The 17472-nt window shown below is 32.3% G+C and overlaps 1 protein-coding gene across 1 annotated transcript in view; it reads left to right on the top strand.

Moving 5' to 3' along the window:
- The window catches only part of LOC105359497 (uncharacterized), a 224319-nt gene extending 208581 nt beyond the window's left edge, over positions 1–15738 (top strand). Inside the window, exons 13-17 of the mRNA XM_011496111.1 lie at positions 1424–1602; positions 2338–2502; positions 3991–4267; positions 9957–10101; positions 15348–15738. Coding sequence (XP_011494413.1) covers positions 1424–1602; positions 2338–2502; positions 3991–4267; positions 9957–10101; positions 15348–15573 — 992 coding nt within the window. The 3' untranslated portion in view covers positions 15574–15738. The remainder of the gene's footprint in view (positions 1–1423; positions 1603–2337; positions 2503–3990; positions 4268–9956; positions 10102–15347) is intronic.
- The last annotated feature ends 1734 nt before the right edge of the window (positions 15739–17472 follow it).

The raw sequence follows: 17472 nt of genomic DNA, 5'->3' as shown, positions 1-17472 counted from the left end.
AGTAATTTTATGAAATATTTTTACCGTTCTGTAACTACTTTTAAGTGAAAAGCGAGAAAATTCTCATCAATAAAATTACTGCAACTAAGATATAATTTAAAGGTAAAAATCAATATTTAGGCTATCGCCGCGTCAAAGAGCAAAGTTGTAAAGTCGAGAAATTCAACTTTGTGCACGTATGCAGAAAGATTGGTACATAAGCGTTCAGTCACTGTGTAAAATAAAAGAAAATTGAAGGAAATTTTACCTACTTGGTATAGTCGCTTGCAGCATCGACAAACTGAAGACTTGGCTTGAAAAATAAAAAGTAGGTGAAATAGGAAAAGTAAATGCTTCAAATGCGAGGGAAGCTCGCTTAGATAGGCAAACTGTAATAAAAGAAAATTACGTGTAAAATATAAAAGTAAAATAAAAATGTTCGTAATTATTAAAGGAGCGAATTATTACAAAATGTATAGTAAAAATTCCGAGTTGAATAGAATAAAAAGGATCGATTTTATAGAATTTATTAACATGCCATTGGCATTTAATATAAATATTATTTCACTTGTTTTTTCCAGCTTCAATAATTTCTTTTACAAACTGTTCAAATAGTGAGTATAGTAAAAAATTTTACAAATCAAGTAAATAATGAGGAATACAAATAGAATTCACACTAAATAGGAAAGGATAAAGTAAGAAAAAACAATAATATCAATTAAAGATAAACACATTGATTGCTTCAATGTATAATATCCGAATTATAAAATAGTCTTACAATTAATAACGACAGTTTTCACATTGACGATAATATGAAAAAGCATTAAAAAAATACAATAAAAAAATTCTGATAATAAATCAATAATTAAGTAAAAAGCACAACAAATACAATAACGCTTGTTGTCGGTTTGAAAGAATAAAAATTCAATGTTTTTCGTCAATGTAGCTGGCAAAAATATATAAATGATAAGTATATACAGTATTCAAAATTTTAAGAATAATTTATATATTAATTCATAATAAACAATAATCTAACAATATATATATATATATATATATATATATATATATATATGGTTTTGTATGGTTTAAAGACGGAATAACGTGTCACAGATAATACTCGTATTTTTGTTGTTTCTGGCATTAATTCAAGCAATTTCAGGCACAATATCTGAATTTTCATTCCAATGTTTCAATGAAAATACAAAATACAGTTGAAAATGGACTTTATTAAATCATTCTTATGGAATCGAATTTGAATACCAAACTTGTAATGAACTTATAAGCGGCGACGCCAAATAGTACATACATTTTTACGTGAAGCAACCGAGTCCGTTATACGGCGCTTTCTAATTAATTTTTATTTGCCAAATATTAAAACATATTACATTAACGAATATTATCAATAAACAAACGTGCGACGAAATTTTAAATATTGTTACAGAGCGCGAATCAGGTACACAGCAGCCAAAGACATTTTGCGACGTCGAATATTATGGCCTAAGTTCACCGACAATAGGCACAGTCGTACATCCCAAGGCTTATAAATTTAATAGCATTTCCGGGAATATAAAGTGTAAGCAACATTTTATTCCAGCAGCAAATCAAGCGATAATTATCACGGTAAGCATAAAACAGCATTTACAATAATTTATCATTATAGACGTAAAATTTTCAATAAGTCACTGATAAGATATGTCGAACAAATACAAAAATTTTATGTTTCACGAGAAAGGTTCCGATATTTTTCATAAACTCATACTTTGCATATATAAAATATAAATACAAAATAAGCATTTGTATTTAAAATTTTCTTACATTTTACCGCTTAATATAAATTACAATAAAGATTTATTACTTAGTATTGCTTTTCAAATGTTTTGACACGATTACAATCAGTTTATGCTTTTCATTGGTGCGTGAATGAATAAAAATTCTATGATAAATAAGGAGAAATGGCAAATGTCATAATTAACGAAATTATAAAATCGAATTTTTTTGGGGCATTTAACGAAGGAAACGTTTCGGAAATTATCGAAAGCTGAAACGAAAGGTAAACAAAATGACAGAGAGCCATCGTTCGTCATCACACAACAATACACAAATGCACGAACAATCGGCAAGAAATTTGCATCAACAAACAACTATGCCCAAGCTCTCTTAATAAAGAGGCCGTAGTAGAGGACGAACATTAATAAACATTCCTTTGGACACCCTTGCCCGAGCATGAAATAACGGGCAGGGAGTTGGGGGGCGGGGAGTGAAAAAAGCCGGCGAAAGCACGCGCGCTTGGCAATGGGGAGAGTAATTTCGAGTACGTTTGTTTGTTTTGGTGGGCTGAACATTGACGAAAACCAGCTGAACAGCACGATGAACCAGACGTACAGCAGCCACTGCACGACGCAATGCGGTGACCAGGGCTGCCGCTGCGCGAGCAATGAATCATTGGACAACATCGATCATCTACTCCTTGTCTCGCGACCCCATGGAAACACGCTGGCGTGTCTCTGTGGAAATAGCCAGGTGAGTCGGTACGCGGGGACGTAGGTCGCCTCGATTTTCTATTTTCGCTAGGAGAGTACAAGCCGGCCAATCTCCGACTTTTCATTTTTGACCGCCAAATATTTTCCTACCTTTTCGTTACCGGCTTTCATTATTTTTACACCTCGGCGCCAGTATACATTTTCATTTTGACACTAGATTTTTCGAAACTCCCTCTAAAGGCAAAGAATAATTTCGATTATTCCTACAATTTTCGATAGCACTGAGCAATATAAATGGCTCGCTTGCTCATCCAAACATTTACATAAGTTATTGTACAAATACACACGCGCGCGCGCGCGCACCCACACACGCACACACACACACACACATATATATATATATACATATAGCCTTGGTGGGATATTAATAAGTAGGACTTTTTGTAAGTAAGAATAAACTGTAACTCGACATTTGCTTAAATTTCTCACAAGTATTTATAAAAAAAAATAACGAAATCTCTTACAAACGGAAATAAAAAAAATAGAATTTAATTTCATTGCGATATAATCTAAAGCAATTAAATTAAAAAATATGAATATTTGCAACGCGTGTGATTTTACTCGCTGCATTAGTAGCCCAAAATAATCATAAATTTTAATGCATCCACTTTCTAATAAAAATTGATTGCACCTGTCTCGCGACATGGGAGTGAAAAAAAACCGTAATTAAAAAATACTTGCAATTTCTGTGGGTAACGAATAGTTAAAGAAAAAAAAAACAAAACAAATAAAAAAAAAAAAAGTTCAAACTCCATTAAAAACAAGGAACTTTTGAATAAAATATTCGCTACATATAGGCTACGTCTATCTTGTAATAAACCACATGTATACATACAACATGTGCAAAATTGAGCTACGATGCATATCTAATTATCTCTTCGCGTGCTGAAATATATAAATACCTGAATCACTATGCATACACATACTTGAGAAATCGCTTTCCAGTAGAGTATTGGCCCTTGCGCAACTAATCTTCAAGCGACTGCAAATCGGCTTACATAATTTCTCAAATGTGCCAGATATATAACGATAAGAACTTAAGGGGAAGAATACTGAATAGTGTGGCAAAAATCAATATAAAGTGCATGGTCCTCCGTAATAATGTAAAAATATAATTTTCATCTCATCGGCTTAAAACGAATCCCTCTTATAATCCGTCGCGATTTTAACGTTGGGAGCTATCGTGAAATTTAAGATAAGTTCCTCCAACTCTCCCATACATGCACATACACGCGCACACACATTATTAACGCTTAAAAAATGCATGCATACACAAACCAATCAACACCATATATATATATATATATATATATATATTTATAAGGCCATCTCCTGTCTTAATAACATTAGCCAGGAGTTTGCGATAAAATGAAATGAATTTTCAATTCGAAGAAAGTAATCCCAATATCGCTACAATAATTCTTCCCCAACAACAAGAACAACAACAAGTAAACATAAATGCATACAGGATTGGTTGCCGGTGGAATTCTGGAGTACGACGCCCGTATACATCGAGTGGTCGAGATCAAGCCACGCGGGACTGAATCTCACCGCCGAGTACAAGTTCGCGAAAGACAGCTTCTGCGGCAGCCACAATGTGGAGAAGCTCGAGGGTGAGATCCACGCCGGCTACTCGGCCAACTTCAGCTTCGCTCTCAATCATTATTACCAGCAAAAGTGCACTTACATTATCGACTCGCCGGCGAATCGCGAGCTCGCCATACTCATCGAATCCTCGCAAACACGTGAGTTCCCTTTCTTTATTCCCTTGTATAGCGATTTCTATTGTTCCTGCGAACTTGCATCGCGAGATTTGTGTCGAAAGCGCAAGGTTTGTTTTTTTTTTTTTTTTTTTGACAATTTATATGGACAATTTATAGGCTGCAGCTTCGTGCCAAGAAAGAGGGAGGAAAATTTATTCACCTCGCGTTGACAGCATCGTAGTTGCGACTTTTATTCGCCAAGCAATTTCACTTTCGGTCTTTTCTCTTTTTTGTTCACCTTTTTATTCAGTATTTACCTACAGTGTATTTAATTATGTATTTAAGCAACCGTCACTTTTAAGTAGAGATTGTAACTTAATGAGCTCGATTGCGTGATATTTCTTCAACGTTAATGGGCTTCGCCCGATATAATCATCCAAGTAAAAAAAAAGTATTTATAACAAATTACTATTGTAGGGCATTGTTATGAATTATTAATATCATTATTATTTATTGTTTGTTGCGGGGTTAAGTAAAAGCTTTGAACGATAAATATTACATGAATTGAAAATTAATAATAATAATTACGTGGCTGGACATTATAATTTCGTATATTAATTAATAAATACATTTTTGTAATTTTCAAAACTCTTTAACCATCTTCTCAACATCACATTGTTGACCTTTAAAAGACCTTGGTTATTAAAAGACGAGAAAAGATGAGAAAAGACGAGGAGAGAAAAATTTATAAATTTCATTTGTATGATACTCAGACGGTAATTCAACTACGACGTATTCTTCGTATAATTTTCACATTAATACGAGGATCCCATTTCAATAAATGTCATATAACGATCAATTACTACTATTGCAATTGCTTTATCTAGCATTATTTATTTTCAAACGAATGCATTAATAAAATATTTCGTTAATACGAAAATGAAAATTGAGGTGTGACATTTACGTCAATTTTCATATTTAAATAATAAAAAAAAATCTCCGTTTTTATATAAGAGAGTCACGATTACAAGTTTTTAAATTTCTTACATTAAGTTGATTTTTACTCGTTTTTGACCAGAATAATTATGCTCCTATAATATAAAAGGATATAATATAAAATTATTTTTATGATAATAATAGTATTATGCAATTTACATTTATTTAATAACATACAATACCATTATTTCAAGCTATAATCACCATTATATCATTGTAATGAGCCTTTCACGTATTCAATTCGAATATAGTCGTCTAACATTATTTTCAAGTATTAAAATAATTACGATTTCTTGTGAACGAGAGGCACTTTTGAGCTCCGCAACTAGTCACCGCATGTCACATATATTTCTATATTACAATATTATTATCGCAATTCACTGGGCGAGGAAGGGATCCCCGGATGACCGACGCGCTTATACATTCGTAGTTGATCACCGACACAGCTGCTGCCAACTGTAAAATCATTGTTATAATTGTATCCGTTGTAAACCTCGTACTTATATTCAATTTATATTTCAATTTCAAATGCCTTTAGTAATTAATTGATTATATTTTCATTGTTACGACGAGATAAAAACAAATAACAAAACAAAACAAACAAAATTGCGTTGAAACATTTCTAATTATCTTCTACACATAATAACGATCAGAGTGTTAGGAGTGTTAAAATGTGAACTACGCATGAATAAAGGCAAATGTAAACAATAAAAATAATAGTGTCAATAACAATAGAGATGATGATTTTTGTGTGCCAAAAATATTAAAGTACCCTATAATACAACGAAAATATATTATTCATAATATATTTTTAATCGACATTTTGCCTTGGAATTTATAATTATATAAATAATTTTTTTAAATTTAACGCCTAACAATTGCAATTAACAAAAGAGCATCCATTAATTGATAACGACTAATTCGTACTGAATTTTTCTTAATAATTCGTCTTAAAATGCCGTAAAATTCGGGCAGCATTAATTATTAAATGAACTATTGCTGTTTGTGAATGAAGATAAGCCTCTGTGTATTTAACATACAGAGTCGGATGAGATTTAATCTAATCGAAACAGATTGAAGATTCGGGGGATTAAACGAGGCGAAAGACTCACAACAATGCATCTAATAGATATAGAGTAATAAAAATAGTTGATACTATATCAACAATAAATATATGAATTTGTTGGGTAATAAAGCCATGGATGGGACTACCTGTAGATGTCTTACACAGGCGAGATAAAGGAACTTGAGGGATACGATAACGTATGACCGCGTGACCAGATTGGCACTCTCCAATCACTCGCTCGCATTGTTGAAGAAAGAATGGGAACGCACCTCGTCATTCATACGCCTCGATCCACCTGAAAAAGCCTTTGAACATGAACAACGGCTGTTGCGCGTCTGTGCGCAAGAAGATATCAAACGAGGACGACAATATCGACGAAAATGGGATTCCTTACTCCCTTCGGCAAAACGAAAAACTAGCTGATCGTCAATTCACAAAGGTGTTGCGTATGACGTGAGAACATGTGCGCGCTCGCCCATGCCAAATATTCGAGCCACAAGACCAAGATGGAAGATGCGAGACCAAAAAGGCCGCCAAAATATTTCGTTGTACTACACACGCAATTATACAATGCGATGGAACAGCTTATTGACTATTATTTCGAATTTTCATCGCTATCGTGTTTTTAATCTAAAAGATCGATATTCACTGACGATTTTACTTTTGCTATTTCCATTTACCGTCAATCTTTTCTTACCACTTTCGAGACTTATTAGCTTCGTATGTGAAATTCCTATACTAAAAATAGTCTAATTATTAAGTTCTCTTAACTTATACGTTATAATTAAAATACTAAATGTTCCAGCTTTACTTTTCAACATAAATATAAAAGCAATAAAATATGATGTCTTTAAAGATATATTCAATTAAACATGTATTATTAATGTGAATTAAATATGTCCGCCGATGCTGTATAAATATATATTCATAATTGACTGAAACAAGCGTATGGCGCTTTCGCTTTTAAAATTAAAAAAAATATATATAAAAATAAAAGGTAAAGCCAATTATTATCACTGTATTGAATAAGTTTTATTTTTAAAAGTTATCTATATAAAAATTATATATTCAAGCAATTATTTATATGCGTCGGTAAATCCAACGTATTAAAAAACCAGCATAATAGCATCAACAGAATTTTTATGTACTATTGACATACACGTGCCGTAAAATTTTGATGTTAATCTTATTTTTGCTTCTATTTTGGCATCCTTCCAATTTTATCAGATGCTATAATTTTTTAACAATAGATGAAATAAAAAAAAAAAAAAAAATTCATCTCCAATGAAATTCTTGTAGTTAAAAACAAAGTGGCTCGAGATGAAAATCTGTACATCAAATTCATTAAAGCTAGCATTGAATCTTTAACAGGAGCAATGCAAAAGATAGGACATTTGTTAAGTAAATTATATAATTTCGATAACACTTTAAAGTTTTAAAGAACATAATAGTAATAGCAATTATAAATCAAGTGATAAATATTGCATTCACTGGCGCGCGCGCGCGCACACAGACACAATGAGATATATAAAGAGATGCATCGTCAAATTTATAAGAACAATTTGAGATTCTTTATTCCAAAGCGCCTCCAATCGCAATATAACTAAAATGTATCTTTTGTAGAAATTCAAAGAAAAATCTATACAATGAACTTCAAAGAACAATGAGATTATACAGATGATAAAAATATTTTGGTTGACTTAAAATGCGATACAAAGCGCTTTATGACTATTTGAAAAAAGAAGCGCATAAGCTTGAAAGTTTACATCGATGCTCCAGTTGGATTTCCAACTGATTAAATCCACATATCTTCTTTCATTAAAATAATTATTTCCTGTAGTATGCAATGAAAGAAACAACAAATTAATGAATGTATATTTACGGATTTTTTCTTTTTCTTTTTTTCTTTTTTTTTTTACCTTTTATCTGAAGGAAGAAAAGAGCAATTGTCGAACAACAACAAAAAATTATTTGACTTTCTAGGACATATATGGGGAAAATTCGTATATCTACAATTCAACAATTAATTAACATGTATTGTGATAAAAATTTGATTAAACGTTCACCTTAGTGTCCTAATGTGAAATATCATAAATTATAGATTAATTGTATTGTATATGTGAAAACTGTACATTATGATAAATCATTTGTAAATTAAAGAAAAAGCATACATAAATAAATGCATAGAGACGAATGTTTCAATTTTATTTAGTAAAGCGTAAATATATTTGGCAAGCGTTATTATTACGCGGCTATTCGACCGTTAACGAAAAATTGTTATTTACACCTTTTAGTTTTTTTTTTTTTTTTTTTTTGTTTTTTTTTTTTTTTTGTTTCGTTTTTTATATTCTACGTTAAATGAAATAAGAATAATACAAAAATTAAAGAACAAAGAAAACGTAATCCCGACAAAAACTTGGTCGGTGTATTAAAGCTTAAAGGATTTACTTATAACCAACTCAGCTATATTACAAAAAACAAAATGAGAGCTCCTCAGTCTGAAACGAAAGAAATGGAAATAAAAGTTAACAGATGTTTTGGTTCTCCAATGATTTCCGCCTGGTTTGATGTTACGAAACATCACTTCACGCTAGAAAATACATTCATACTGAATTTCAAAATAGAAGAATAAGAGAGCTATTTTGAATACTTTATGCGCACGAAGGTCGTTTTCAAAAAGGTTTTTATAAATAATGATTGGACAAACTGTTTTTTTTTTTTTTTTTTTTCATTGTTATTTATAACTTATCGATGCAAAAGCCTTATTTTTAAAAGGCTTTTTAATTTAAAACTTGCAAATTATTCCTTCGCCTGTTTATTTCTATTTTAATGTACATGTTCTGATCAGCTTTGTGAATCAATAGAAAATCTAAAAATACCTCCATATTGTAAATTATCAAATGGCAAATTAACATGCTACTACCACTAAGAAAGAAAAGAAGGTAATTTATTGTTTATTTAATAATAAGCTAAGAAAAATTTATATTTTCATGCATCGATAACATATTGTCGTAATTTTTAGAATTATCGTACGACATGATAATGAGAAGAATATTATTCAAACTTTTTACTCGAAAATGTATTTTTCTATTCAAATAACAATGAGTAATTCAGTGTAAGTGAACTATGTTTTACATATAAATTTATATTTTAATATTTGATATCTTATAATTTGTTCGATTTTTTTTTCTTCTACAGTAAGAAGTTCCGATTAAGTGACGTCCAGTGTGCTCAATTACATAATTAATCGGCAAATAAATTTTTTACTCGAAATCAAGTCCAGTTACAACTTTGTCGCCTTATGCAATTCAACAACTTTTCCAAAGTAAATTGACCCAGCGTCATAAAATAAAAAATTCTTTCATACTGTTCTTCTCATTTTATCCATGAAATACCGATATTCTATTATCGTCAATTATTCTTAACGTCAACATTTATCTTAATCGTAATAAGTTTAATACGCTCCCTGAAAATAAGATAAAGTTCCGTCTTTCGTCAATCATCCGTTATCAGCTTTTATAAAAAAAAAAATTATATTTCAAACTTTTTTTTTTTTTTATAAAATATCCTCTATAAAATATCCTCTTACAGGCAAAAATTATTCCAAATACAAAACATTCGATTCCAATGTAAAGCGTATATTTCATTATCAATGTGCGTTTTTAATAGGACCATGTACAGCTTGGAATCTGACAGTGCACGAATATAATAAGACCAATGGAAATTCCGAGGGGCCGAGGTTGCATACATTTTGTCCCCGAGATATAGCGAGAAATTTCACCGTATCTCAAGATATACGGTCTGTCATAGTAAAGTAAGTTCATTGTTTTATTTGTAATTACAATACTTATAGAGAGATGCGTAAGAGTGTTTTTTTTTTAATTATTATTATTATTATTATTATTATTATTATTATTTATTTATTTAATTTATTAAGTAATTAAAGTTGATTTTATATACCCCATAAAGCGTATTACAAAATCTATATAGCATAGTTCATATTTTATATACAGTCTTATGATGTTCAAAGGAACGTTTGAAACATTTAGTAAAATTAGCTCGAATAAACGTGTTACGTACATATAACGAGGTGATTTTCAAATTTTACAATAAGCTTGAGCTTAATAGAATTTATAGTAAATGTTCAAATTTATAAGAATAAAGTGGAATAAAGTATTGATGTCGTTTAATGTAAAAATGAATATTCGCAAATATTACGTTACTCTATTGAAAAAAATATTACATATTGCTTTGTCGTACAAACCGATTATATTAAAAAAAAAAAAAAAAAAAAAAAAAAAAAAAAAAAAAAAAAAAAACAAACAAATAAATTTTATCTAGAGTCTCTTGTGCTCGTTTAATTTTCTAATCAATTACTTTTGACATTACATTTTATAGAGCGATATTGTCGTTATATTATTCTCACGCATTACCATACTTTCGTATAAAAATTTTTTTCCTTCTTTTAATAATGCTATCGTTAAATATAATACTTAAAAAATATAAGCGATTTATATTTATTAATAAAATGCAACTTTCACATTTATTTCGCTTCGTGTAATGATTTAATTCAATCGCGATATAATTAAAGCGACATCTTAATATCAATTAATACTAATTTCATTGATGTACATTAAATGATTTATTAATGTTCAATCGTATAGTATTTAAAATCTCCTGTTACTTACTCTTCTTGATTCAGATCTTTTGTAGAGTGATTGTAAAAACATTATCTTACTATCGATTCAATGTCAGATAAGACGGAACAATTACTCTTACGGTAGCGTTTAAAATGAAATTCTACTAGATTATCGGCTGCAATAGTCGAGGGAACATCATTTTATATTTTTCGAAACTGTTTGATCTCTTGGCTCGAACTGAAAATGTTTCGATAGCTTTATAATATTATATAATAAATATATATATATAATAAAATAGATATATAATAAATTGCCGTCCACCCTAGCGGATGCTTGTGAAGGAGTCAAGTGGAAGAAATACAATATGCGCTTATTCGTTAAAATATGATTTATTTACAATTACACTATTGTTTTGTTGGATTTATGTGTTATGGAAAGGTATACACTATATTCAGTCACGTCGTTGCAGTTGCTTGTAACTGATCTTCCGTTGAAACAAGTTGTCTTCTCGAGATGCTCCTTGAGATGTCGATGTTGTTTTGATCTCGTAAGGATCAACAACTGAGTGGGCACACTCCTTATTATTAGTTAATGCGTGTTGTGATATGTTATAATAGTTATAATTCCGGTCTCGTAAGAACTGGCAATGACTATGCATTAGAATAACTGAAAGGTAAGGGCAATAAGACTCCTAAGTGATTAACACTCGGAAGCGCTTCTCCAACACACCTTCACGCTGAGCTTGAAATAATGGTGAAAATTCAATGATCGCGCATCGCATTAATGAAGAACTTGCCTGAGGAACGCAAGACATTACAGCTTAGCATTAGACCTGAGATGAAATCTCAGATGCAATTTCCCACATGGAGGTGCTGCACCCGGCCTTCAAAAAGCATCATGCACGCATGATCGCGAACTGGACAGCTACTATTTTCCATCACGATTACCTGGTGAAAAATGCATATAAGAAAGAATTCGCATTATATAAGAGAAGTCTCACCAATCAAGGCACAAGCACAAGGAGGCCGACTCCCACGCGTTAGTCTTTCCAAGTTTTCCGAAAATCGAAGAGGACTGGCAGGAGTATCATAAACTTTTCGAGGCATTGGTCTTGGATAACGATGAGACCAGCGATGCGGAGAAAATGCATCGGCTCTACACCGCAGTGCAAGGCCCAGCAGTGCAATTGATTTCTGAACTCCCAATGACAGCCGACTCCTTTGCTCCGGCTTGGGAATTCCTAACAGCCCGGCATTATAACAAGCGTTTGATTATTCAATCATATTTCAGACGGGCGTTCCCCAATTTAAACAAAATTAAAGGGGAGAAAGCCGAGTTGGAGCAACTAATCAACAGAATCGAAGAGGCAATGAAATAACTAAAAGCATTGCGAATAGCAGAAGATCTGTTGGGCTACGTATCTGTATACTTCACCTCTCGTCGGTCCGATCCTGTCACAAAGGAATTGTGGGAGTCATCGATTAGCTCTTGCACTTCATTCAGACGTATTGAAAAATTGCAAGAGTTTCTAACGTCTCGAATGAAGGCGCCGTATGAGATGTACCAAGAAACGGAACATCCTAGAGCCACGACACAGCGTCATCTCAGACGAGCACGGCCCCGAACCACGTCAACTAAGGGAACGTCAAACTCCTACCACGTATCAGTAAAAAATTCACAGTTAACTCAATCTACAGGGTCGTACACAACCAATTGAGTGAAAATAATGCCCTGAAAAATATTAGCTTACTATGTGCTTAAAATTCAAAGGAATGTCAGCATTAGAAAGACACAATGTATTAAGAAGCCGCGAAATTTGCTGCACTTGTTTAAGGGACCGCATGGGCCTCTGTAAAAGATCCATAAAATGCAAAAGTTACTACAAAGACCACCACTCGTCACTAACATCGATTCATTCCACGACATCGTTATTTGCCACGACCACGACTACGAAATATGGTCAGTAAGGAATGACCATACCACGATTGGAACTAGCTGCAGCACTGCTCCTATCGAAACTAATGCATTACGCCTTAAACAAATTAAAGATTACCAAATTGTTTATTGATTCCGAAATTTCTCGATCTTTTTTAAAGCCTTTGCTTGCGAACGTACTGTAATGTTTATCTAGTCTCCGCATTACAACGACCGTTAAATTCTCTAATCGCCTAAAGCTTGCTTTCCTACAAATCTCGAAACTTCTAAAGCTTTAGTCTCCAAGCCCTGTACAATTCTCCGCATAGCAACACCTGTACAATGTTGCCAGATAATCAAACTCGTCGAAGCTCGTGCACTTGCTTGAGTCAACTAACAGGAGACACACGCTGTACTGCAAGACCCCACTACATTCTGTACTGCTTTCTGAATTAAGGCGCCAAAACTTGGGTATTAATTCTGGATCAAGAAGTCACTGCATTCTGTAATGTATTCTGGATCGAGGCACCAATGTCCGCTAAATTTCGATAAGTGTCACTGCGCGCACTACCAAGATACACTGAAGTATTGAATGATTTGATTTAGTCAGCAATAGGATACTCGTACTACTTAAAACACCATACATGGCAATATACAAGGAGTGTCCAGAGATTTACGACCTCTCACTTCTCAGTGTAGTAATTATCTACCAAACGCTCTACACCACAAGGACCCGGAGATTTACAACCTCCAACCTCGATTTGCAGTACATGTTACCTCCACGTGAAAAGAAAAAAAAAAAAAAAAAAAAACAACCACTAAAGAAGAGGAAAATCTCAACGATTCTCACCACCAGCGTAGAATCAGAATTGTGTATTTTTAAATTAAAAGTCAATAAATAGCACGAAAAGCAATGTGTATTGATTACTGAATCGAAGCATTAACCTCTCACTTATTCACGCTGTTCGACCAATAAAATGGTTGATATGTCTACTATCTTGTCTACTATCTTGGTCCTTCGACTACCGTCCGAGTGGAATACCGAACACTATGTAATAATAGCTTGCTAATTTTGTAAGGATTAGCAATTAAGTATGCATAGACCTTGTTTACTGACAGAGATGCAGTAGCCTTGATCTGATACTGTGATACTGTGTAGTATACCATCACATTCGGAATGCTCCTTGTCGATAGTGATGAATCATTATTATTGCTTATCAGCAATGATTAATCACACTCCTTATTAGGGAGTGTGTCTTGTGTAGTTTGGCGTTTTCTTAATATACAAGAGATAGAGTAAACAGCTTTTATTTGCGGCACAGGAGAATTGACGCATCTTCCTTCCATCGTGGCCATACTTACAGCTTGATCACTGTAGTATCAACGGTAAAGGGCCGCCTCCTTCTTCCTTGGCTTCTCCACTTGGACAGCGCTTGTGTCCGTGTCGTCGTCCCCACTTATAAAGCCTCCGACCAAGAGTCCCCACTTAGGGGACGCCTCTCCCTTAGGTCTCTCCAATCAAAGCGCACCTCAGTCTTCCGTCATCACAGAGACCTTGACCTTGGCAGCGGCGACATCGGCGAGAGCGCCTCTCTCTTCTCGCTTCTTCGATTAGAGAGCGTGGCGCCTCCCTGTAGTCGCATACTTAAAAAATTTGTCAAACCTCCGAAAATCATTGGACTTTTCCCGAGATGACGACAACGGATGACGTTCGGGTTTTCCGACTAGATATGCAGCCACAACGTATGCGAGTTGCACGTATATTGAAAATATTTTCTAAATTATTGTAAAAATACTTGAGTACAAGTTTGGATTACCAATGTTATGAAATAAAAACGATTATCATTAATATACATTATTTACAATTTTTATTTCCGCTAATTTTCATAATAATTAAACTTTAACAAGAATAAGCAGATTTTTATTTAATATCTAAAACTATCAAAAACATTCCATCACTCTTTAATACAGAAATGAATTTTTGAACAAATATTTTGCATATTAACGTTGATATTAAAATGTTTGAATATAAGGTTAATTAAAAATCGTAAAACATGCTTATACATATATACGAGCGTAAAATTAAGATTATTATTCAAATTGAATCAAAAGTAGTACACGAAATATTATTAAAGACATATACTTTAAATTCGTACTTTGTCATCGCGATTAAAAATTAATAATACAATGAAGCTGGTAATGAAAATTCTTTAACTATCCTGTTTACAAGGATAATGCAAACTTATATGAGATATACAGACGAATATTTTGCCCATGTTAAAATTGAATTTATAGAATAATAAATCCTCTATTGGCTTATTTGCAATACAATAACTGCGAAACTTATTTATTGTGAGTGCTTTTAACGACGGGACATTTTAAAATTCAAGCTACTTCATTTAATCGGCAAAAAGCCATTGCTCACAGCTCATCCCTCATCCCTCCACCCCACTAACTCAAAGATATTCAATCGAGCAGCCTATTAAAGCAAGTACTTTATCGACAGATTGCAAGCACTGGGGAGGACAGCACCACAGTACGTTCTGAAATGGCGTAGCAGCGCGAATTCAACAAAATCTCGCAATAAGAGCTCAGCGGTATCTAATAGTAAAGTCGCCATGGCTGGCGCCTCGACGCCCGGCGTCGCCGGAACGGCGCTAACCGGCCTGCTGATACTCATACTCCTGCCCCTCCACGACGCTGGCACACATCTCAACGCGCCGCAAACTTGATCCAACAACGATTAATGCCTACTTACTTAATCTGTAAATAGCGTAGCCTCCTTGTCGCGGGGAAATGTGGCAACTAGTCGAGCGAATTGCGATTGATCACCTATGTATGATTTGCGCATACATACAAGCACGCCCGCGTAAACAAACTCACGCTCGCACACAAGGGCACGCGCGCCCGCGCGGCCGCGCAGACGCTTCTATATGTGCGTACGTGATTTGTAATGTGTGGTTATTCATTTTCATTTCGTGAAATATCTTGTCAAGGAAAGGAAATACACTGGGAAAGATTTTTATTTACATAGGCAACCCTAAAGCAGAAATCGAACTTTATTACGTTTATAAGTTATGGCTTCTAGACGATTGTCAGATACTTTATGGTTCAACGAAGCTATATTTTTATTTTAAAATTGCTTTGTATAGGATGCAGGAAATTTTTAACCCACATTACGCGAAAATATATTTTGAAAGATATAAAAATTGGAAGCTTCGTTAAAATATTATTTATTAATAAGATAAATAGCCTCGAAGTATTTTTTTTTTTTTTGGTTTTGTTTTTGTTTTTGTTTTAATTTAATAACCATGGGATATTCAGAATAAATGGAATAAAATCAGTGGAAAATTTCTTACTTTTATTGTTAAAGCGTAGGAATATTTTTATATTTCATACATAGTTAAAAAAATTATTTTTACGAATCACCGAATCTATTGTTTGGTTTACAATATAATGAAAAATAAATTAAAACAATGATAAATATCACCCATATGGTTAATCGATAAATAAATTGTTCCACTTATTTCAATAATAAATGGAATTTACGTTAAAGTATGTTAATTGCAAATAATACAATTTCCATTGTGCACAATTATAAAATATTACATATTTAAAATCCTATAGATTACATACCGGATAAGCTTTAACTGGCATTTTTCACAATGATGAAATCAAAGTAATATACCTCAAAAAGAAAAATTAATTCACTTCCATGGCATTACTATTACAAAAGTAGTATCAGCAATAATTGTAAAATCATTTTATACGTCATTTTAAAATTCACAAACAAAAGTAAATTTTTGTATTGAAAACCGATAAAAAATTTTCAACGTACAATAATTTCAATTACGACGAACTTAATATTTAATTTCTGTTAATTCATCGAGAAAAGTAAAATGAAAATAACAATAATAAAACAATAAAAGTATTTCAAACACTACTTATTTAACAACAATTAATACATAATATGTTAATTTTTTTAAGTAATAATTTCAAAATAATATTTTTTCATAATAATAATATTGCTTCTGTAAGATTAAATCTGTTTTATTTCTCAATAAATATATAAATCTATATATATATATATATATATATATATATAAAGATTCCCATTTCCATTGCAAAATAATTTTTAAAGATGCTTTTATAAAATAATATACCATATATACTATATTTGTAAATAGATTTTGTTGATATTTTACATTTTTAAAAGTATCTCCTTCACTTACAATGTATAAGAAATAATAACACATTTAATTTTAAGTTTATATAATAAAGTTTCTATTGACTTACGACTAATTATGTTACTTCAATTTATGTAAAATTTTTAGCAATCGGTAAGTTTGTACAAAATTTTAAAAATACCGCATCAGCTAATCAGCGACCAAGAAATATTTTTCGACTCTTAAAAGTTCATTCGAACTGTTTTATGAATGGGCAAAGACTATTTTTTGAATAGATTGTATGACTTTTTATACGAATACAAAATGAACTTTCAACATCCAATTTATACCAAGTTAAATCGATACATAATGTTGGTATTTATTATTGAAAAGTTACAAAATCAATAACACAATTAAGTTTTAAGTGAAGTAATTTTTTAAAAGTACATTCTTATTATAAGTAAT

This window comes from Ceratosolen solmsi, unplaced genomic scaffold (assembly GCF_000503995.2).
Source record: "Ceratosolen solmsi marchali unplaced genomic scaffold, CerSol_1.0 scaffold11, whole genome shotgun sequence".
NCBI classification, from domain to species: Eukaryota; Metazoa; Arthropoda; class Insecta; order Hymenoptera; family Agaonidae; genus Ceratosolen; species Ceratosolen solmsi.
This window is presented reverse-complemented; position numbering and strand designations above follow the sequence as displayed.